Source organism: Callithrix jacchus, chromosome 11 (assembly GCF_049354715.1).
Source record: "Callithrix jacchus isolate 240 chromosome 11, calJac240_pri, whole genome shotgun sequence".
In the NCBI taxonomy this organism is placed as follows: domain Eukaryota; kingdom Metazoa; phylum Chordata; class Mammalia; order Primates; family Cebidae; genus Callithrix; species Callithrix jacchus.
In genome coordinates, this window is record NC_133512.1 from 3,013,306 (window position 1) to 3,036,364 (window position 23,059).

Here is a 23,059-nt window from a genome sequence, read left to right on the forward strand (position 1 = left end):
TTGTAATTTCCAGCTAATTAGGATTCACATTAGATTTTTGTTTGTACTTAAAGAAATGCATGTAGATTTCTTTTGGGTTGAGACTATATCTTTTAATCTCTCTCCTTTCCCAAGAGGATGCTGAATTAATGTATCCTTTCATTTAATTATCTGTGGTGCACAGTGTATAATTTAATGCCTGGCACACAGAGAGTACTCAGCAAATCTTTGTTGAATGTACGTTTGTTCTTCTTTAACTCTGATGGCTCAAATATTCAGTCAGCTTCTGAATCTTGTTGACATAGGCTCTCAAACACTTAAAAGCCATTTCCTGGGTTGCATTAGCACCCATCATTGTCTTGGTGTAGATCATTCTTACCTTTTCTGCCTTCCAACTACTCACTCTCCTCTTTCAGGTGTGTCTTCTCCCTTGATGGACTAAGGTAACCTCTGCCTTCACATCCCAGCTTCCTCTGTGCAGCCAAAGTGATTTTTAAAATTAACTTTCTTCCACGTATTGAGTTGTATTTTAATATGTTATTAATACTTACATCATTATATTAGCCCAGAAAATATCTCTTCCTTTACACAGGTACATCTTATTGTTTGCTTTTCACATATTTTGCAGTGTAAAGTCTATCAATGTTACATTGATAGGTTAACATTGTGAATTGGGTCTTTTTGTATAGTTTGTGTTTTAAGCAGTTATTAATGGCATATAGGAAACATTATTTTTGAGATGGAGTTTTGCTCTTGTTCCACAGGCTGGAGTGCAGTGACACGATCTCAGCTCACTGCAACCTTTGCCTTCCAGTTTCAAGCTATTCTCCTGCCTCAGCTTCCCAAGTGCCTGGGATTACAGGTGCCCACCACCACACCTGGCTGATATTTGAATTTTTAGTAGAGATGGGATTTCACAATGTTGGCCAGACTGGTCTTGAACTCCTGACCTTGTGATCTACCCACCTCTAGCTTCCAAAGTGCTGGGATTACAGGTGTGAGCCACTGCACCTGGCTCTGGAAAATTGTTTTTATAGCTAATTTTTTTTGAAGTTTCTAAATTACAGGCTGTCATGTCTCTTAAAATCTATGCATATTATCTGCTTTCTTGTGTAATTCTAGAAGCTATTTAACTTTAGAATAGCCTTAGTTCATAGTGGTAATGAAAAGCATTCTTTGTTTTTGAATTTACAGGCATGCCTTTAATATTTTATTGTGAAGAACAATCTGGTTCTCTAAATTAAGATGGACTCTTCACAGTGTTAAAGAAATATTCTTTTGCTTTAGTTTTACCATGTTTGTGACATTTTGAAACCAGGATTAATGTTAAATTTATTGGTGTTGCATCTGAAAGCATGAATACATAGCAGTTCTTTCATTTATTAATACGAAAAATCATATCAGTAGGTATCTTAAAATCAAACCAACCTTGCATTCCTAAAAAACAGTATTTGGTTATGATATGTTATTCTTCTAATATACTGTTGAATTCTGCTTAACTGTGTTTTATGTGGTATTTTTGCCTTTGTATTTGTAAATAGATAGTCTACAGTTCTTTTATCTATGTTCTCCTTGTTACATTATGGCAAGCCTGTGGTCTCTTCTCACACAGGTTCAACTACTTATGCCATATAAAATGTATTACAGTTCCCTAGTGGGTAATGCCATTTCCTGGCTTCGTGGCTTTCCATGTGCTGTCCTCCCTTGTGTTTCTCTTTCCTTTCTTTGCCTTTCACACTTATGCAAAACTCTGACCGTTGTTGGTCATTGGGCCCCTCTTCAGTGAAGTTTTCCCAAATATACCCTCTCCATTTCCAACTCAGTTGATCATTTCTTTTTCTGGTGTCTCTCAGTAGTGTTTTCATATCTCTATTATAATATTGATCATATGGTAATAAAATTACTTTTGTATTTGCTTCTCTCACTGTATTTTAAGTCTTTGAAAGTGGAGATTTTGACTTCTTATCTTTAAATCACTGGTTCTCAGCTCCATGTTTATTAAATGCTAGTTGAATGCATGAGTGACTAAAGGGTACTGTAAATTGCTCCCAGCATGGCAGAGAGAAATGAGCACATTCTTTCTTAGTCATGTTCCTTTTAAATGGCCTGACTGTGCTTCTGTGCAAGGCCCCAAGACATGTATTGAATTGTTCATTCAATATTCATTCAATATTGTTGTGTTGCTTAATGTGGCATCATGGTGGCCGGGCATTATATTGAGATATAATGGAGGACAGGATTGTGAAGACAAGGATCATTCTTCAATAAAGTTTCATTTTCCTTTAAAATGTACCCAATTAATGGGAGTGGGAGCATTTGCCATTCCACAGATGAACACCTGCAGTGTGCTAGTAACTGTGCTGGACACCGGAGATCTGGCAGGAAATTCAACAAGCACAGTCTTTCATGGTAGAACTCACATTTTAGTTGGGGAGTCTCACCAAACATAATCAACTATACAGAATAATTTCTGACTTAAGAGAAGGTGATAAAATGGGAGAATGGGGTCATTTTAGATACTCGTGGTCAGGGAAGGAGTGTCTGAGGAGGTAATATTGGCCTGAAATTTGAGGAGGAGAGAGCCGCTTCTTCTCCAGTTATCTCAGAAAATTGTTCCAGGAAGAGGCAGCAATGAGATTGGCATTTTCCAGGAAAAGCAGGAAGGCCCAGCCAGGTTGGAAGGTAGTGAGCTAGGGCTTCTAAATGGAGAAGAAGGTGCAATGCAGAAAGAGCTTAGGTCATCTGGGGGCTTGTGGATCATGACTTAGTTAGATTGTCCTTTAACTGTGATGAGATATTTTTGGAAACTTTTGATTAAAGGAATTTTATGATCTGTTTAATACATTTTAAAGAACATTTGGCTGCTATGTAGGGATGAAGCGTTTTGTTCCCCTATACATTATTACAAGAAATGGTTACGAAAAAATATTAAACTGGCTGCTGTGTCCCCAGGAGGGCGTAGGCTGATGCCTGCACTGAGGCTGGAAACATGTAAGTGAGAAATTACAACTTTTCCTATTGAGTCTCAGTAAAAATCTTCCTCAGCTGTTCTACTGTTTCGTCTCTCCTCCCACTTTCTTCCCCAGCGCGTGGCTTTCAATCATCATCTTTATACGGGTTATTCAATTCACTCAGCTTTAAATTTCACTTTCCACACGGTACTCCTTACCAACCTTATAGCATCATTAACTTCCCCAGTATTACATAGACATAATGTTAGACTTTTATACACCTAGAAAGAGATAAAAAATAGTTCAGAGTTTCTCTTTTAAAAAAAAGTCCAAATTGCATCCTGTGAGTGACTAAGCAGCATTATTGAGAGCCGTTATAAAACAGCAGACAGCCTGGAGGTACTTACAATGATAGTAATGAAACAAAGCAATCTTTAAATTGATTTAGCAAAATGCTTAGTTACCATTTCATGGTAGGCAAAGCAATAATAAATCCTAAAGGAGAAATCATCCTAAGACATTATAAAAAATAAAACCAGCGTGAACTCATTGGTTGCTGTCAGCCCCTGTTTTTACGGCTTGCATATGAATGTTGGTGAGAGAGAGAGAGAACCCATTGGCAGGCTTTCGGCTGAAGTTGGATGCCTGTCAGCAGGGACGCCAAAGTTCGTCGGTACTCATGGTCTCTGTCTGGCAAAGGATCACATTCTGTTTACTGTACAATAGGAACACTGTGGCTCAACCCTGTCTCTCCTCTCCAGTGTAGACGCAGTGGTGTAATGAAGCTGGCTTGTGTTGTCCCCCAATTATTAGAATGTCTCCTAAACTGTGTGTTCAGTGATCAGTCATGCCACGTTGGTACTGTAGCTTAGAAGCAGCCACACTGTGAGTATTTACACCACGTAAGTTAGCATGTGCTACCAATCAGGAGTCCCCTCTTCTCCCTGATCCCACCAAAAGCCAGTAGTTTACCACCACACCACTGCCTGGATGTGTCACCAGAAACCACAGTGTGTTTAAACACAAACTCGTCATCTCTCCTCCCACCTTGCTCTTTGCATCAACTCTAATTTCTTGGCAGACTTTAAATCCAGGCTTGAATCTCCAGACACATCTTGGATTCTTCTTTTTTCTTTTTGCCCCAATATAAGACCCCTTTTCAGGCTCTCTATGTTCTCCTATCTCTACGCTTTATGTCCCCTCTCAATTTCTACCAGTGTCCTCCCAGGTAAGTGGTATCTTGGACTACCACTCAAAGACACCACAGGAAAATGGTAACTCTCCCTGTGCTGTCTTTTTCCTCTTGCAATCCTTAGTTGGATCTTCAGAAATAGCTGCTTAATTCGTATGTAACTTCCTTCCACCTCTTCCATTCCATCCAAAATATTGTTATTAGCACCCTTTCCTGATATGCATTTTGAATTCTATCACTTTACTGCTCAAACTGTCAACAACTCCTTCTGATTATTTAAATAATGTTCATGCTTCATAGCTTGGCCTACAAGGCAGTCATTAAGTAAGCAAAACCCACCTGTCCTGTGGATTTCTCCTGTTGTCTGTTCCCCTTCTTGATGTTCATGGGTCCCCAAATGGAACATACGCTGTTTCAGACAAATGCATGTCTAAAGTATACATTTTTCTAAAAAGCCTTTCTTTCCTCTTTGCCTGGGTAAAACTTATTTTTTTCTTTTAGATGTAACTCAAATGATGCCACCTCCTCAAACTCTTTCCTAACTTCCCACTTCCTATCCTCCAGCCAGAGTGATCTATTTCCTTGAACCCCTTGGTAATGTTGGACTGCTTTCCTAACTAACTTACCACTTCCTATCCTCCAGGCCAGAATGATCTATTTCCTTGAACCCCTTGGTAATGTTGGACTGCTTTTTGTAACACACATTATTTCTTCCTTTATTCGGCACAATGTGTAGTTACCAGTAAGAACCCCACCTCACTCATCTTTGTCCCTTGCTGAGAGGCAAGCGCAATGGCTTGTTCAGTAGAGATTTATTAAAAGAATAAATAAAAGGGAAATAGCATTTACACTTAGTGGTGCACCCTTTAGCTGCTGGAAGTAAAAAAAAAAAATAGAAGCAAAGAAAGTGAAAAATGACATTATAGTGTGACCGGGTTGCGGGATGTGATGGAGGCTCAGCTCCCCATGGGAGGTACCCGATGCACTCAAGTCCTTGGGCTCTCGTCCACCCAAGAATGGGTAGAAGGTCCTGGTGCAGTAATATTGTTCCAGTAAATATTGGACCCCAAGAATATTGGGGTAATATTGTTCAAGTAAATATGGACCCCAAGAATCCAAATATTGGATCACTTTTGCAGTAAAGTGATTTATTAGGCAGAGAGAGAGAAGTAGGGCGAGAGAGAAAGGCAGCTCCCACGCTGCCGTGGGAGGGGATCCCAGAGAGGGAAATCCGCACAGGTGAGGGGCAGGGGGTCTTTTCATCTGGGAGTTACTCCTGCCCCATTCAAATGTTTGTCCAGTGAGAGAAGTTCTTTTAAACTTCCGCTGGAATGCCTGATCTTTGATTCTGACATCTGATTGGTTGTTTGGCCCACGGTCCTCCCATAGCTTTCCGCGGGCTTTTCGAAACAAAAGCAGCTCACCTGGGCAGTCTATTTTCCCACGCCCGCGAAAATTAGACAAAGACCTCTCCGCTCCTGGAGACGGGAAAGAAGACAGGTCAGGCTTGTCGCTGGGAAGTTCTTGCTTTTGAAACCACGCCCCTTGCTGACCTGGGAAGAGAAGTTAACATATTCTCTCAGTGGGAACACTTCTGGAGGCCCCCCAAAAGTTTAACTTTTAAGTGGAACATTTTTATGTTATGTAATGTGTTTGAAGAGGCTGTCACATGGAAGCTGAAACAGAGCAGAATAATTCTACAGGGTAACAGAAGGCAGGCTCTGAATAAAGGGCTGGAAGTTATAGAACACGTTTTCATTTAATATAGAAGAAAATTTCCTGAGCGATAGAAGCTGTAATTGTCTGTCACAGGAATGAGATTCCTAAAAAGCTACCGAGCTCCTATCACAGACATGATGCAGATGTATGACCATCTGGCAGGAGTATTATAAAAGGAATTTCTGCAGGGAGTAGATATTCCCTAAGGTCTTTTAAAACTCTCTGATTCTATAATTCTCTGGCTTTTTGTGAGTCATCCAGCCTATTGTGGGGTTTAGGGCTGCACATCGCAGCCCTAAACCACAGTGGGTTGCCATGATCGCTGCTATTAAGACTTTTATTGTATAGTGGGAACATAAAAAATATTTAGTAAGAAAACATCTATAAGGGTCACCCTTGCAAAAAAAAACAAAAACAAAAAAAGACTTCTCAATTTAGGTCCCCTGCTTTGGGGAAAATGTTCTATCAGTACTCTTAGATCACAAGCTTAAAATCCAGAAAACCTGCCATATTAAGGCCACATGCTCTGGCTCACACCTGTAATCCCAGGACTTTGGGAGGCCAACGTGGGTGATTCATGAGGTCAGGAGTTTGAGACCAGCCTGGCCAATATGGTGAAACCCCGTCTCTAATAAAAATACAAATAAATTAGATGGGCATGGTGGTGTGTGCCTGTAGTTTCAGTTACTCAGGAGGCTGAGGCAGGAGAATTGCTTGAACCCAGGAGACAGAGTTTGCAGTGAGCTGAGATTGTGCCACTGATTCCAGCCTGGAGACAGAGTGAGACTCCGTCTGAAAGAAACAAAACAAGAAAACCTGCCATATTATCATTTTCTCCAGCACTAAATTTCTGCCTGGTTAAAATGATGGTTTAGTTCCATTTCAGTTCCTTTGTCATGCGTCCCCAAGGGCACAGATGAGCTGGGGAGTAAAATCTCATTCTGTAGAGGCTTTCATCTCGTCCCTCGTCTGGAATCTTTCCTCACCTGCAAACACCATTTGCAAATTGCATTCAGCTCCGCTGGCTTCTTTGCTAGATATTTGGATTGGGACCTTGGGCTTCCTTCTTCCAACTGCTGATCTAGAAGTTATCTCACCCTATGTTGTCTGATATGAGTGTAAGGACTGCTATATTTTTCTCATTTTTTCAGAAATTTGACTACTAGCAATGATAAATAAATAGAAGGGTAAACTTTTCCCTGCGTTCTTGACCCCTTCTCCTGTTTTCTTCCCTATATTATGTCACCAGTTACCCAAATCCTCCATCTCTTCAGCTTCAGCATGTTATCTTGGACTTCCTTCCCCCGTTCGATGCAAAATGTATTCAGGTCTTCTTGAGTCTCTTGCTCTCTCTCTCTGTCTTCTGACTGCCCTTCAAATCGTCTCGTCGTTTTTCTCCTCTGTTCTGACAGCCTACTGAAAAAATAGTCTTTCCTCATCGCCTTGCAGATTTTCCACCTCCAGTGCACTTCAGGACGATTGCTGGCCCCACTGCTGTAAAAGTATTTCTGCTAAGGACACCACGGACCTCCTGGCTGTCCACTCCAGTTTTCAGAACTTCTTTCTCTTGGTCTGTTTGTAGTAGTTAAATTCATGGAATGCTTTTTTCCTCCTTCACTTTCAGGCCATTAACCCTCTAAATCTCATCATCTTACTAGTCACTTTATCTGGACTTGACTCTATAAACATCTTTAAATAATGCATCAGAAAACAGTTTTTGAGCATTAACTCTAGACCAGGCGCTGCACTGGAGTGGGGGAAAATAGGTGAGCATCACCTGCCAGCCCTAAAGCATGTGGAGTAAGGCATTGCTCCCATGGAGTTGCCGTTGTAGGGTGTGATATGGGCCACGCAAGAATGCCAGGAGAAGGTTTAAGAGCAGCTTTATCTAGTTTGGGGATCTCAGAAACTTTCCCTGAGAAAGCTACTCAGCTGCATAGTGAAGGAGTAGTGGATTTTAACTAGGAGGAAGGGGAGGAAGAATGTTCCAGGTAGAAGGAACAGCACGTGCTTTAGAAGGCAACCTGTCATAGGGGATAGGGCAAGCGCTCAGCTTTCAATGCTGTCTTTGCCACTTATTAACAGTGTGATGGTAAAAAGAGAACATCATGCAATGCCTTTGGTCCAGGGTTCTGGGGCCTTTTAGGCAATTATCTCTGCAGTTGCTTATAGAGTACAGGCCTCACATTCCCACTCTCTGGGCTCATCCGAGGGTGCTCTCATTCTAGCAGAGGGTGCAGGGAAACTGGCATGGAGGAGCAGGCCTGTGGTGTTTGTGATTTGGATTTGGGGAATGTCTGGTCATGGAGTCCTTTTACTGGGATTTGAGGATAGTGGCATGTCAGCCCCCCCGATAGTGGGGGTGTGCCTCTCGGGATGGGTAGCACCCTGTTGAGATCCAGTGGACTGAGCTATCCCTGGGAAGACAAGACTGTGAAGGGCATTGAGTGTGGAAAGACCCCTTCTTGTGCAGTGATTGGATGTGAATGCTGGTTTATTGTGGAATCAAAAGGCACGGCAGATGCTTGTTGCAAGGCCCCCGGCATCTGAAAAAACTCACCACTGTACCGCATCCTCCAGGGGCAACTGCCGCTGCTGCCCTTTGATTAATGCACATAGTGGAGGATTTGTGCCTTTGCCTGTTTGTGGGACTTGGCAGCCATCCACTGCCTAATGTGAAAAAGGCCTATGGAAGGATCGGCCCCTTTGAAGCAGGGGGCTGGCGGTGGCTGCTGCGTGTGGCTGGGGTGTGGCCTCCAGATGCTAGATGCCTTCACTTTCATAAATTTTCCTTGCTGCCACTGGTGACTCCACACTCCCAATTACTGCCCTCTCTGGAGGTGGCTGTGGCCGGTACAGGCAAACTCAGGCTGGTATTGTTCTGCTGCCATTGGGAAGACTAGAGACACTGTTGGGGCTGGGGTCCCGAGGGATGGCACCCTAGATCAATAGGAAAGAAAGAACCAAGTTCAATTCCTGCACATCCTTCAAATTCTTAACTTTGGCAGGGGCAAAGATGGGGGGCTGTAATTTCTGTTTCACTCAGGCTTCAAATCAGTTCCACTTCTGTGCAGGGATGAATTTTGCTCTTCTCTTTGGGGATTCATTGGGGAAGGAAAGAACACAGATTTTCATTTACCTTCTGTGAGAACCCTAAGAGAGAGAGATTAGGCAAGGAAAGGAGGGTGCAGAAGGCGGTAATCCTGTGTCTGAGATAACACAATCGAGGTTCAGCCTCGGTGTGGTGACCCCTTACCTTGCTGCCTCTTTCAATAGATTATGCTGTGAGACACTTGTGTAGGCACGTTTTCTTCTCAAGGCCCAGACGTGAGACGCGTGTGTGGGAGCAACGTTTAAGCAGGTTTTGCTCTCACGAGCCAGCCCTGTACTTACTGGAGCCCAAGAACCAGTGCTCCTTAACGTGGTGCCCTCAAGACTCCTTGCGTGTTGCCCAGCCCAGTCCTGCCCGGCTCTCGCCACCATACCCCAGGGCCCCAGGATCGAAGCCAGGTTCTTCTTTCTTTCTGCATTTCCCACAATGCCCAGCCTAGAACAACTTCAAAGATGGGGTGTATCTATGTTGGAAGTAGAATTGCGATGAGATGGGTTCTCCAAAGAGGAGACAGTGAGTTTCTTTGGGGTAAAGATCCCTCTCTCATTTCTGGGCAGGGGGCTTTTGAAATACATATACTACCTAGTTTTGGAGCTAACTGATCCCTGGGCAAGTTCATGTCTTGACGGAGTTAGAATACTAGTACGGTGGGAACCCCATCATTTTATAAACCAAGAGGCAGGCTCACCCCAAAATGCAGCTGGATATTGGCAACATGCTGGTACTGTGGGCCCCTGATGGTATTACCACCTCAGACGTGATAGATGTGAAATACGTATACTGGATCCAAAAGTGGGTCATGGAAACCCTGATTTATAACTGGTTGGTTAGAAGCACAGGCCACAAACTGGGGCTGCAATTGACATCTAAAGTGGGGAGCAGTGCTGTGGGACTGAGACCTCTGCCTGTGGGATCTAACACTGACTCCACTAGACAGTGTCAGAGTTGAGTTACATTTCAGCACTTCTAGCTGGTGTCCCCTGGAGAACTAGTGGTTAGTGGGGAAGGTTCCTACACATTTTGGGGACCTAAGCCATTCTGTGTTAAATGAGTGTGTGGGAGTAGAAAAAAACAGTTTGGATTTTCCTCTTGTGGTAAAGAGTGTTTCTCTTCTGCTTAGGTGAAAGGTTCTGACTCACTTGTACTTGAGATTCTTTTTAGAGACACACACAAAAAAGATACATGAAGCTTGACGCAGTGCATAGGTAAACTGAGATTTCAGTAAAAAGGTGAAAAAGATGGACGGAGCAGAGGCTTCTTCCCTGTGGCTGTGGCCCAGCTCGCCCTGCCCTCCGCAGGAGCCTGCCTCAGAGGCACTCACCCTTCTTGGCAGGCATAGGGAGAGGCGCTCAGGACTACGCGGGGGGTTTAGTCACCAGTCTTACAGTTGTTTTACGGTTAGCACGACAGTGAAGAATTGAGCACAAGTTTAAGAGAAAAGTGATATATTTTCTGCCAAGCACCATTTTTATGTTCTCTTTTATCAGCCAGCCTCCAAAAAGGTGAGTTGTTTGATTTAGAAGCAAAAGCTGGAGTAAGAATTACGGTCACTTGGCGCTCTAACTCTCAGCCACTAGAGGGGGGTCGTGACCAAGAGTCTCTCTCCCCGGCCAGCTCCTGAGACTTCTTTCAAGATTGGCCGGGCTCTGCTCGAATGGACCCCACACTGAAATGGGTTATCTCTGAAAGGCTGACAACTCAGCAGATGTCTGTTAATCACGGTCCGTTTTTCCTTCCGTGAAGACAGCGTTTCCTACTCGAGCAAAGATGGCTCAACTTCCCAGCAGGAGTGTCTCTCAGGGTTCCTGGATGTGTATGGCCTCTGGCTTTGGGTTCTTTAAAGCTGTGGCTCCTGGATACAGAGAAAATAGCAAAATGGTGCACATCCCTTCCCCATTATTAGATGGGAGAGAATTTAACTGTGGACATGAGGATTATACTTTCCACATGCGGTCTGATATATGGCCTTATCAGGGTAGAAATATTTTAGATTCCAGAAATGCGTGGTGGTTGTTTAGTCACTGCTAAAAGCATACCTCTATAAAAGCAAGTGTGTGGGGCTTCTTCTAAAACTGGCATCTGTGGAAAATCCTAAGAATTGCTACTTTCTTCAAGGAGGTCTCTGTGTCCAGAGATGCCTGCATGATTCCCCCAAAACAATCTGTAGCTTCAGAAGAGGGTCAGAGTTCATGAATGACCTTCTCCGGAGCTCCTGTGGGCTGCTGTGCGGGGAATGCCATTCATCTCCTGGGGAAAGTTAGGAGGATTCAAAAATAAACATTTTTAGTACTTGGAGAGAATCTAAATCAGGTAAAAAATGTTGGAATGTATATAAGGTAGGGACAGCGGGCAGGCAGTCAAGTAGGAGATTCACTGTGAATCATGAACGAAAATGGTTCGGTATGTTTTCTCCTGTTAATTTGGTTGTTGGATTTTTGTTCTTGTCAAGCCAGGAAGCAAGCAGGTGACAGGGAGGGAGGGACACAGAAGACAGGAAGATGAAAATACAAGGCTGAGCAGGGGAGTGCAGGAAGGTGACTGAAGAGTCCTTATGAGCAGGGGCACATTGAGTGACTCTGTGTGGCTCCTGATGTCAGACCTCAGAGTTAACTGGAGATTATGAGGATGTGGATCCCTAGAAGAAAGAAATGTCATAACCAGCAGATCTGCGGAGCTGCTCTGCACGGAAACCAGCCACCTGTCCTGCAAGGTCTCAGGAAGAGGCTGTGTGACTCTGTCAGGGACTTTTTTGCTTTGTATTGTTTCTGATGTTGGGAGGTTGACCACGTGACTATCAAATCTCAGATCTGGTGGTTTGGAAATTCTGTGCCTCTACTTAGGCACCTCCCTTAGCCAGGAATTCCATTTTTCTCATTCTTAATGTCGTTATGTCATTTGGAGTTTGGTTTTTAGTATCTGCACAATCCTGTTTTCTTGGAGGGGTCCATCTCTGCGAGCCTCTGTACCTTGTTCAGTGCCTGGAACAAACAGAGCTCCATGAATGTCTTCTTTTCACTGAGGAGTGGGCTAATGCTCTCACCTGAGGGTGGCGGGGGAGGGGAGAATTTGGGAAAGCTGAACCAGGGATAACTTTTGTGTCTACAACCGGAGAAACAGGCCGGACTCCCGTTCCAGGTATTCCCCTGCCCTGTCTCCTCAGATTAAGGTTATGAAATGAACAAGCTAATGAAAATGCATGGACTTGTTGTTCTGTCCTGGCCACCCCAGGCAGCCATAGAACCTGTACTATCCTCAACCATATTTAAGCCAGCATGGGCGGTCACCACAGGGATGCTAAACTGGGGCTGGCCCAGGAAGGCTGCGGAGGGAGCGGCAGCTCCTTACTGGCCGGCTCAGCAGACTGGCCCTGCCCTTTCATTAACACTGTAATAAGGCAGCCTCACAGTTCCCAGGATTGAACTTCCTGGCCAGGTTCTCCCCGTAAGAGTGGTGTTTACCACACCCCTTCCATAGATGGACAAGAACGAATGTGTGAACGTGCCTGTGCAGGACTGAGGGAAAGAGCACGACACTGGATGGGACTGTTTCCATAGGACTGAGGAAAGAGCGTGGCACTGGATGGGACTGTTTTCCTAGGACTGAGGGAAAGAGCACGACACGGGATGGGACTGTTTTCCTAGGACTGAGGAAAGAGCATGGCACTGGATGGAACTGTTTCCACAGGACTGAGGAAAAGAGCTTGGCACTGGATGGGACTGTTTTCCTAGGACTGAGGAAAGAGCGTGGCACTGGGTGGGACTTTTTCCTAGGACTGAGGAAAGAGCGTGGCACTGGATGGGACTGTTTTCCTAGGACTGAGGAAAGAGCGTGGCACTGGGTGGGACTGTTTCCATAGGACTGAGGAAAGAGCGTGGCACTGGGTGGCACTATTTTCCTAGGACTGAGGAAAGAGCGTGGCACTGGGTGGGACTGTTTTCCTAGGACTGAGGAAAGAGCGTGGCATGGGATTGGACTGTTTTCCTAGGACTGAAGAAAGAGCGTGGCACTGGATGGGACTGTTTTCCTAGGACTGAGGAAAGAGCGTGGCACTGGGTGGGACTTTTTCCTAGGACTGAGGAAAGAGCGTGGCACTGGATGGGACTGTTTTCCTAGGACTGAGGAAAGAGCGTGGCACTGGGTGGGACTGTTTCCATAGGACTGAGGAAAGAGCGTGGCACTGGGTGGCACTGTTTTCCTAGGACTGAGGAAAGAGCGTGGCACTGGGTGGGACTGTTTTCCTAGGACTGAGGAAAGAGCGTGGCATGGGATTGGACTGTTTTCCTAGGACTGAAGAAAGAGCGTGGCACGGGATTGGACTGTTTTCCTAGGACTGAGGAAAGAGCGTGGCACTGGGTGGGACTGTTTTCCTAGGACTGAGGAAAGAGCGTGGCACTGGATGGGACTGTTTTCCTAGGACTGAGGAAAGAGCGTGGCACTGGGTGGGACTTTTTCCTAGGACTGAGGAAAGAGCGTGGCACTGGATGGGACTGTTTTCCTAGGACTGAGGAAAGAGCGTGGCACTGGGTGGGACTGTTTCCATAGGACTGAGGAAAGAGCGTGGCACTGGGTGGCACTGTTTTCCTAGGACTGAGGAAAGAGCGTGGCACTGGGTGGGACTGTTTTCCTAGGACTGAGGAAAGAGCGTGGCATGGGATTGGACTGTTTTCCTAGGACTGAAGAAAGAGCGTGGCACGGGATTGGACTGTTTTCCTAGGACTGAGGAAAGAGCGTGGCACTGGATGGGACTGTTTTCCTAGGACTGAGGAAAGAGCGTGGCACTGGGTGGGACTGTTTTCCTAGGACTGAGGAAAGAGCGTGGCACTGGGTGGGACTGTTTTCCTAGGACTGAGGAAAGAGCGTGGCATGGGATTGGACTGTTTTCCTAGGACTGAGGAAAGAGCGTGGCACGGGATTGGACTGTTTTCCTAGGACTGAAGAAAGAGCGTGGCACTGGGTGGGACTGTTTTCCTAGGACTGAGGAAAGAGCGTGGCACTGGATGGGACTGTTTTCCTAGGACTGAGGAAAGAGCGTGGCACTGGGTGGGACTGTTTTCCTAGGACTGAGGAAAGAGCGTGGCACTGGGTGGGACTGTTTTCCTAGGACTGAGGAAAGAGCGTGGCATGGGATTGGACTGTTTTCCTAGGACTGAAGAAAGAGCGTGGCACGGGATTGGACTGTTTTCCTAGGACTGAGGAAAGAGCGTGGCACTGTTTTCCTAGGACTGAGGAAAGAGCGTGGCACTGGGTGGGACTGTTTTCCTAGGACTGAGGAAAGAGCGTGGCACTGGATGGGACTGTTTTCCTAGGACTGAGGAAAGAGCGTGGCACTGGATGGGACTGCTTTCCTAGGACTGAGGAAAGAGCATGACACGGGATGGGACTGTTTTCCTAGGACTGAGGGAAAGAGCATGACACGGAATGGGACTGTTTTCATAGGACTGAGGAAAAGAGCGTGACACTGGATGGGACTGTTTTCCTAGGACTGAGGGAAAGAGCATGACACGGGATGGGACTGTTTTCATAGGACTGAGGAAAAGAGCGTGACACTGGATGGGACTGTTTCCATAGGACTGAGGAAAGAGCGTGGCACTGGGTGGGACTGTTTTCCTAGGAGTGAGGAAAGAGCGTGGCACTGGATGGGACTGTTTCCATAGGACTGAGGAAAGAGTGTGACACTGGGTGGGACTGTTTTCCTAGGAGTGAGGAGAGAGCGTGGCACTGGGTGGGACTGTTTTCCTAGGACTGAGGAAAGAGCGTGGCACTGGGTGGGACTGTTTTCCTAGGACTGAGGAAAGAGCGTGGCACTGGATGGAACTGTTTCCATAGGACTGAGGAAAGAGCGTGGCACTGGGTGGGACTGTTTTCCTAGGACTGAGGAAAGAGCGTGACACTGGGTGGGACTGTTTTCCTAGGAGTGAGGAAAGAGCGTGGCACTGGGTGGGACTGTTTTCCTAGGAGTGAGGAAAGAGCGTGGCACTGGGTGGGACTGTTTTCCTAGGACTGAGGAAAGAGCGTGGCACTGGATGGGACTGTTTTCCTAGGACTGAGGAAAGAGCGTGGCACTGGGTGGGACTGTTTTCCTAGGAGTGAGGAAAGAGCGTGGCACTGTATGGGACTGTTTTCCTAGGACTGAGGAAAGAGTGTGGCACTGGATGGGACTGTTTTCCTAGGACTGAGGAAAGAGCGTGGCACTGGGTGGGACTGTTTTCCTAGGCGCACAGTGACGTGGACGTGCCTTCTTACCTTGCCTGCTACCTTTAGTTATCTGCATGCAACTTGGATTATGGAAATTAGGGCAGAATTTCAAGGGTGAAAATGTGAGTTTTTTAATAGGTTTGTGGTAGCTAACCACACTTCTCCTCACTCAGCCAGGACTCTGTCTCCCTTATCCTCTCCCTCCCCTGTTTTCCGTTGATGCTTGGGCACCAATAAGCCTAAGACGCCATCATTCACCTCTATGACCTTCTTAGATATATGGGACAAGGACAGCCGTATGACCACCTGGTGGTTTTCTTGCTCTCTTCCTGGCACTGTTGAGTTCTGCCTTGATCCTGCCATGGCTCCCAGGAGAGCTGACCTTCAGATTGACAAACATAGTCCAGCCAAAGACCCTTTGTGGCGGCAGAGGAGAGAGTCAGAACTCTGGATATCTGGCTCCGAGATGGAGCTGGCTCCTGCCACTCCTGGCTTGCCCTTCTGTTCTCCGAGAGGCAGTGTGGAGACTTCCCAATGAGTAACACATCTGTCATTCACAACTGTGCCTGGGAAGCAGAGGCACTTGCCTCTGTCTGACGGGCATGGCCCTTGTGCCAGAGAAAGCAGAGGGGAAACCACATGGATATGCTGTTGCTAGGAAGCATAGATGTGTTTGATGTTTGGTTTTAGCAGTATTGGAGTTTTGCCTTTTTAATAACATGAAAAACTGTAGGTTGCTCTTATATCAAATATGTGCTTTATTGAAAATGTATCATTCAAGCAGAATTATCTCATCAAATCCTTTTTTCCACCAGTCAGTAAATTAAAAAAAAAAAAATCCCCTGAGACAAGAGAGGCATGCAAGAGGTTCAAAATGAAAATGACAGCAGAAAGGTTCTTAAAGAAGCAGCTTAGTTCAGAGGTGGTTATGGCCAGCAGCCCCCACGGCCTTGGCCATATTAGGTAGTGGCCACACAGTGGGAGCAAGGATGGAATTCACGCCCTTCGGATATCAGTGTCCTGCTGTTCAATCCTGCGGAAGCTGGGAAAAGGCCATGAGATTACTCTCGTTCAGTCTCTGAACAATTCACTGAACATTTACTGACCTATGTGTTCAAGGCTCTGTGCTGGGGCTCAATGAGCCAGACACAGTCCTTGTCCCCACAACAGAGAAAGAGGTGATGTTTCAAAGGATCTGTGCAATAAGAAAGGTATGAAGGACATGGGACCCCATGGGGAGTGGCTAACTTTCTTTGGGCCACTTGGAAGACACCACTGAGGAATTTGAATTAAGTCTTAAAGGATAGACATTAGATTTTTCCCTTGGAAAAGACATGGAAGTGCCTTCAAGGCAGGTATAGCAAGGTGGATGGAAGCCCAAGGGTTGGTGGGACATTCTATGTCCTGATAAAGCATGAGTAAAGAAGAAAGAGATGGAGTTAGAAAAGTAGGCTGAAGTCTAGATTGCTAGGAACGTTGAATTTGATGCCAAGAAGTTTGAACTGCTTTTCTGTAGGTGCCCAGTCAGAAGGGGAGCTTGATCCTAATCTCAGTGCACCTGTAAATCCCTCTGGGAGGGCAGAAAGGGATTCCCTGGTGCTGATGGAGCCACACTGTTGGCAGAAGCATCTCACAGAACTTTCTGCAGTGATGGAATTGTTCTCAATCTGCTCTGTCCAGTATGGGGGCTACTGGCACCTGCCGCCATTGAACATTTGAAATGTGGCCAATGAGACAGACAAGCTGAACGTGTAGTTTTATTGAATGGTAATTAACTTAAATTCCAATTTAAATAACCACATGTGCCCAGCGGTTTCTGGTGTGGAGTCGTTTGATGCGGGAAATGAGTTCTGAAGGCTTCTCTGCAGCTGAATCGCTATTAGTTGGATTTCAGGGAGGGAACTGACCACAGGTCTAATCCCACTACTGTGCTGAGTGCTATAAGGGACAGGGTAAAATATGTCTTCAAGGAATCATTGAAACATGACACACAAACACCAAACATTGAGAGAAGGGAGGTAGTGGGTGTGTGAGAAAGCGCGCCCAGCCTGCTGCCAGCTCCCTGGGCCTCTGCAGCGGCTCTGGGACTCGTGCCTTGTCGTGGCACTGAGCAGCCGTGTTAACCGCACAGAGCAAGAGTCCTACCTGCACCTCTTGGCTGCCAGGCAAGATGCCAGGAGTGGGGCAGATGAATAAGGAAACCATTTCTAGATACATTAATTTGAAACTCCTGTGACAGACAGTATGCTTTAAAGGAATTGCGTTGGCCTGATTCCTTTGTTATTTTGCCCGTTTTGTTACAATGGAAACCCAAAGAATCAGGCAGCCTCTCCTCACCTGCAGAGCTTTCCTGGCGAAGCTCAGAGTAATGTGACCTGTGTTTTCCCACTGGAGCAGTGGGTGGCTGTGTTTCTTGACCAACTCACCATCAAACAACATAATTATGACAGAACAATGTCATGAGACTGGAGACACCAAAGCCATAAATTTTATCACTACCAGGAGTGATAAAATTCTGCTACTTATTCTATAAATGAATATAAATGTAAACTGTGGGTGCATACTGATTAAGGAAAGGACAACAGTCTTCCATAAACACAGAAAAACTCAAACTTCACTGTGTCACAAATCAGATTTTCCTCACACTGAATTATTAAGTGTGATACACACGAATTGAATAATCCCTCCCTAAAATTTGAAGTGCATTTGAAGATGCTTTTATTTTTCTCTTAATACCTTTGTACGCAGCAGAAGAACGCGTAATTATTCCATTATCTGTTCCACCACCACATCAGGAGACCAATGAAATGCAGGTGTGAGAGAAGCATGCGTAATTATTCCATTATCTGTTCCAATGAAATGCAAGTGTGAGAGCAACACAGAGTGAATCCAGCTGAAATCTCTATCAGGAGGCTGTCAGGGCACAGAATGGGAAGGTTTTAGCTGGAGGAATGTTGAATAACTGAGACCTACAAATAGACACTCTCATTTTCTCCCATTCCCCATTTTCCCACTATCGTTCTTAAATTCTGATTTAAATATTAATATATTTCATGATATTGTTTTGTGTAGTTTTAATAGTAAACTGTGATGTTTACCTTTTTAGAAAAGTGATATGTATTCACTGTGGAAAATACAGGTAAGAAAATTAAAGAGAAGCGCAATCCACCACCCCGAGCTGTCTGTTGGATCTGGTTGTATCTGTTCTCAGTTATTCTTGTTTTCCTTGTGTGATTACATGATGTTGAAACACAGTTTTATTATCCTTTTTCTTCCAGTTAATCCTTCCTGAACATTTTCTCATATTTAAAAATTTGTTTCCAAAACATCATTGTAATGGCTGTAGGGTGTTTCATCAGAGAAGTCATCTGAATTTATTTAACTGGGCCCTTATTATAGACAATTCCCGTTATTTTCGTTTTCTTTTTCAATTTAAATAGTATTGTGATGAAAATTCCTAGGTTTGAAGCCTATGTTCATGTGCATTACTGTTTCCTTAGGTGTAAAATTTTCATCAGAGTAAGAACCTTCTCTGGGCTGTTTATAAATATTACTCAATTGAATTGCTCTCTGGAAAGATCTAATGTATAGTTACTGTGGATATGGGCTCTGAGATCAGAAAGGACCAAGGTGTAGTCCTAGTTTTGCAGTTCTGGATCTATGATCACCCACGTGACACTGAGGAAGTTAACTTCTTCAAGCTTCAGTCTCCCCATCTATCACATGAAGCAGTGGAAGTCTCTGCGTCATATCCCAGTGCTGCGTGGAGTGCAGGAGACAGTCCGTGGAAAACACTCTGTGTAAGAGCTGGCGGTTTCACACCTCTGCCAGCGGAGCAGGGGGCTGGCTACTTCTCCATTCTCTCACAAACTCTGTTCATAATCTTGTGTAAAGATCATTAGCTTGCTAACTGAAAAACAACGCTTGAATCTTCAACTTCCGTGACAAAACGCATATTTCAAGTCTTTAAAAATATATAAAACATTTTCAACTAAAGCACTGGCTTGGACAAAAATTTTTCTCTCATATGTTGCTCCCCTCGAGTGAGTGGTGAATCATGTAAAAAGCTCACATCTTCCTTCGGTTTACAGTGAAGGTGTATCACTGACTGTGTCTGTGGAGACAGAAGGGCCTGTCTGTGGGTGAAGGGAAGAATATGTACACTGATTATTAAATGTGTGCCTAAAACATTCTCTCTAACAGTCTCAGTGAATTGGATTTAGCTGTCTATATCTTCAGTTGTGTAAATAGTTTCATAAGGCAAGTGGAAATCAAGAGACAAGAAGGAAAACATTCACCAACAATCCCCTTACCAAAATAAATTACATTTTATTTGTTTATTGTCCATGGAATTTTACAGAATTACAGCAGACATTTGTTCAAACCTGAGTACACATTTCCTCACACTGAGACCAGGCTTTTCCCATACATGTGCCATCATTTTACTAGGCCCCTGAGATGGCATTCCGTCCATGTCTTGGCAGTGGGAGCTGTGTATAGAAAGAGACCCACCCCCATGGGCCAGGAGAGAGGGTGGGGAACAAATCCTACTGGGGAAGTGAAGAGGTTAGAACCTGGGGCAGCCAAAAATGTTGCTGTGAAGTCTGAGCATGAATACGATGGGTGTGGGTTATTCTGAGATGAAAATTGAAACAACAAAGGGAAATGGCATTGAGGGGGAGCCATTCATCGGTGTTTAGACGCCATTTTAAGGACAAGCTTCATTTGGCTTCTCTTTGGAATTCCAGTGCTCAGTGTAAAGACAGTACTGTGTGTTTAGTGCCTGAATGCATTTGCTAGTGAAGGTGATTTCCTAGAATTTCTGTGACAAAAGTGGAAAAAATATTAAGAAATACAACCTTGAGCCGGGTGCAGTGGCTCACTCCTGTAATCCCACACTTTGGGAAGCTGAAGCGGGTGGATCATCTGAGGTCAGGAATTCAAGACCAGCCTGGCCAACATGGTGAAACCCCATCTGTAGTAAAAATACTAAAAATTAGCCAGGCATGGTGGCAGGTTCCTATAATCCCAGCTTCTTGGGAGGCTGAGGCAAGAGAATTGCTTGAACTCAGAAGATGGAGGTTGCAGTAAGCCAAGATTGCACCATGGCACTCCAGCCTGGGCAACAAGAGCAAAACTCCATCTCAAAACAAACAACCAACCAGCACAACTTTGTTATTACTACAAAGAAAAAAAGAGCACTTGTCCTGGTTATTGTGTCTTAGGTATCACTCATCAAATAACCTCTTAGTCCATGGCATGGAAGGAGGCTCTTTAGATCTGTTCTTTTGTCCGTGTTAGTTCCTATTTCCCAAAAGCTGTGCCCTTGAGTGTTAGGCTGCAGTAACTTTCAGGGTTCACTGTGGATCTTGCTCCTTGAATCTGGTTTTCGCTGTTTGACACAGGTCCCACCCCTTTGGAAAATGACATTATTAACATCCAATGACAGTGTCACGATCACTTTTCAAGATCATAAGAGCAGCTTGTACACTTGGATGTTATTTTTTCTGTGTTCAGCCTTGAAATAGCTTCTGTGAGGAAGGGAGTTTGCTGAATAAGGTTATGAAAAATATAAGTGTAGTTTTATTAATCTTGGAGGCCTCTTGCATAAGTGTTAATTTGAAACTGTTAGGCAGTAAATTTGCTGAAAGAAGAGGAGAGTCGTATGGTATAATAAAAAGGACACTACTTTCAAAGCTGGGAGGTATAATTTAATTTGCTTTTTTCCCTTTAAAAGTGCTGACTTTGAGCCCATGTATTTATTTGTAAAATGACCCCTTCATTTATAGAACAAGAAACCGTACTATGCCTTGTTTACCATTCAGTGACAGGGTGGATGTGAAAGCATTTTGTAAACTGTAATAGTATGTACTAATGTGAGGCCATTATTATGACTTTGTGGTCAACATGTTTACAAATTTGTTAGCTTGCATTCAAACAAATTCCCATTCAATTTATGTCCTGGTCCATCTTTTCCATGTTTCAGCTGTGGATCCATCGTTTTCACGTTTCAGCTGTGGGTCCATCGTTTCCATGTTTCAGCTGTGGGTCCATCATTCCACGTTTCAGCTGTGGGTCCATCATTTCCATGTATCAGCTGTGGGTCCATCGTTTCCATGTATCAGCTGTGGGTCCATCGTTTCCATGTTTCAGCTGTGGGTCCATCATTCCACGTTTCAGCTGTGGGTCCATCATTTCCATGTATCAGCTGTGGGTCCATCGTTTCCATGTTTCAGCTGTGGGTCCATCGTTCCCGTGTTTCAGCTGTGGGTCCATCATTCCATGTTTCCGCTGTGGGTCCATCATTCTACATTTCAGCTGTGGATCCATCGTTTCCACGTTTCAGCTGTGGGTCCATCGTTTCCACGTTTCAGCTGTGGGTCCATCGTTTCCACGTTTCAGCTGTGGGTCCATCATTTCCACGTTTCAGCTGTGGGTCCATCGTTTCCACGTTTCAGCTGTGGGTCCATCATTTCCACGTTTCAGCTGTGGGTCCATCATTCCATGTTTCAGCTGTGGGTCCATCGTTTCCATGTTTCAGCTGTGGGTCCATCATTCCACGTTTCAGCTGTGGGTCCATCGTTCCCATGTTTCAGCTGTGGGTCCATCGTTTCCATGTTTCAGCTGTGGGTCCATCATTCCATGTTTCAGCTGTGGGTCCATCATTCCATGTTTCAGCTGTGGGTCCATCGTTTCCACGTTTCAGCTGTGGAGGCCTTAATTCAATCCTGTTTATCATGCAGTCTAATTACAGCCCTGAAATGTTTGCTTTATTTAGAATTTGTCACTTCATATTCTAAAGAATGAAGATTCAGTGTTCCTTAAAAGACTAGGATTCTGAGATATTACAGAAGTGAATTCTAATTGTCTGTCTTCAGAAAGCTACAGGATTTTGTGTTTTCATCCAGTTGGTCACCGTTTTTGGAAACATTGTGGTAAAATCAGTGTTCCTCACAAGATGGCAATGGTATCCAGTGCGGTAACCATCAGGCACATCGGGCTATTTACATCTAAGTTAATTAAAATTAAAGCAAATTAGAAACTTGGTTCCTCAGTTTCGGAAGCCACATTCCAGGCGCTCAGTAGCCAAATACGGACAGTGGCTTTGCACAGTGGAGATGACAGACCATGTCTGTCCTTACAGCAAGTTCTATTGGATAATCTTGCTCTAGAAGAAAGGAAATCTAGTATCACACTGTTCAGAGGTATCCAGTAGTTAAGTTTCATGCAGAATTTTGCCAATTTAGGTTTCTAACCCAAAATAGCAAATTTTAATAAGCCAATCAGGTTTCCCTGTCTACAACCTTTTCTGAAGTTACATTTAGAGGGTTTATGGTTTGATATTTTTAAATGTTTGCATCTCTCTATTGGGTCCTGTAGGTCCTGTGTGACAGACATGTGTGAATGTCCAGTCCATAAAAATTGTTACTGCGAGTCATTCCTGGCATATACCCGGGCTTGCCAGAGAGAGGGCATCAAAGTCCACTGGGAGCCTCAGCAGAATTGTGCAGGTAAGAACGTCCGGTGGGTCCACCCATCAGAGGTTTCTTGCAATGCCCAAGATTGCACTGGAGGAAGCTTGTGGATGCTGACATGAATGGCCACTTGCCCCCTTGCCAAAGGAAAATCTCATTGGTAGCCCAGCTGGATTGCAACTTGATAAAACACAGAGGCTTCCCACTGGGCAAGGTACACAGCACTTAAGATAAATGCTTTGTGACAAGCATATTTAAGCAATTTAAGGATTTCCACTATTGCAAAATCCTCTCGACCTCAAACTACCAGCTGGATATCCTCAACTCATGGATGGTCATAGCTGTGGCTTGGGTTATGTGTGAAGCAAAGGAGATTCGGGACAATTACAGTCATTTAAGGTCTGCAGGAAAAACATGATCCTTTTTTTTAAAGAGA

The 23,059-nt window shown here is 44.7% G+C and overlaps 1 protein-coding gene across 1 annotated transcript in view; it reads left to right on the forward strand.

Annotated features, from left to right (window-relative positions):
- Positions 1–23,059, forward strand: part of BMPER (BMP binding endothelial regulator) — a 247,905-nt gene that overhangs the window by 212,014 nt on the left and 12,832 nt on the right. The window contains exon 14 of the mRNA XM_002751322.7: positions 22,529–22,659. Coding sequence (XP_002751368.3) covers positions 22,529–22,659 — 131 coding nt within the window. The remainder of the gene's footprint in view (positions 1–22,528; positions 22,660–23,059) is intronic.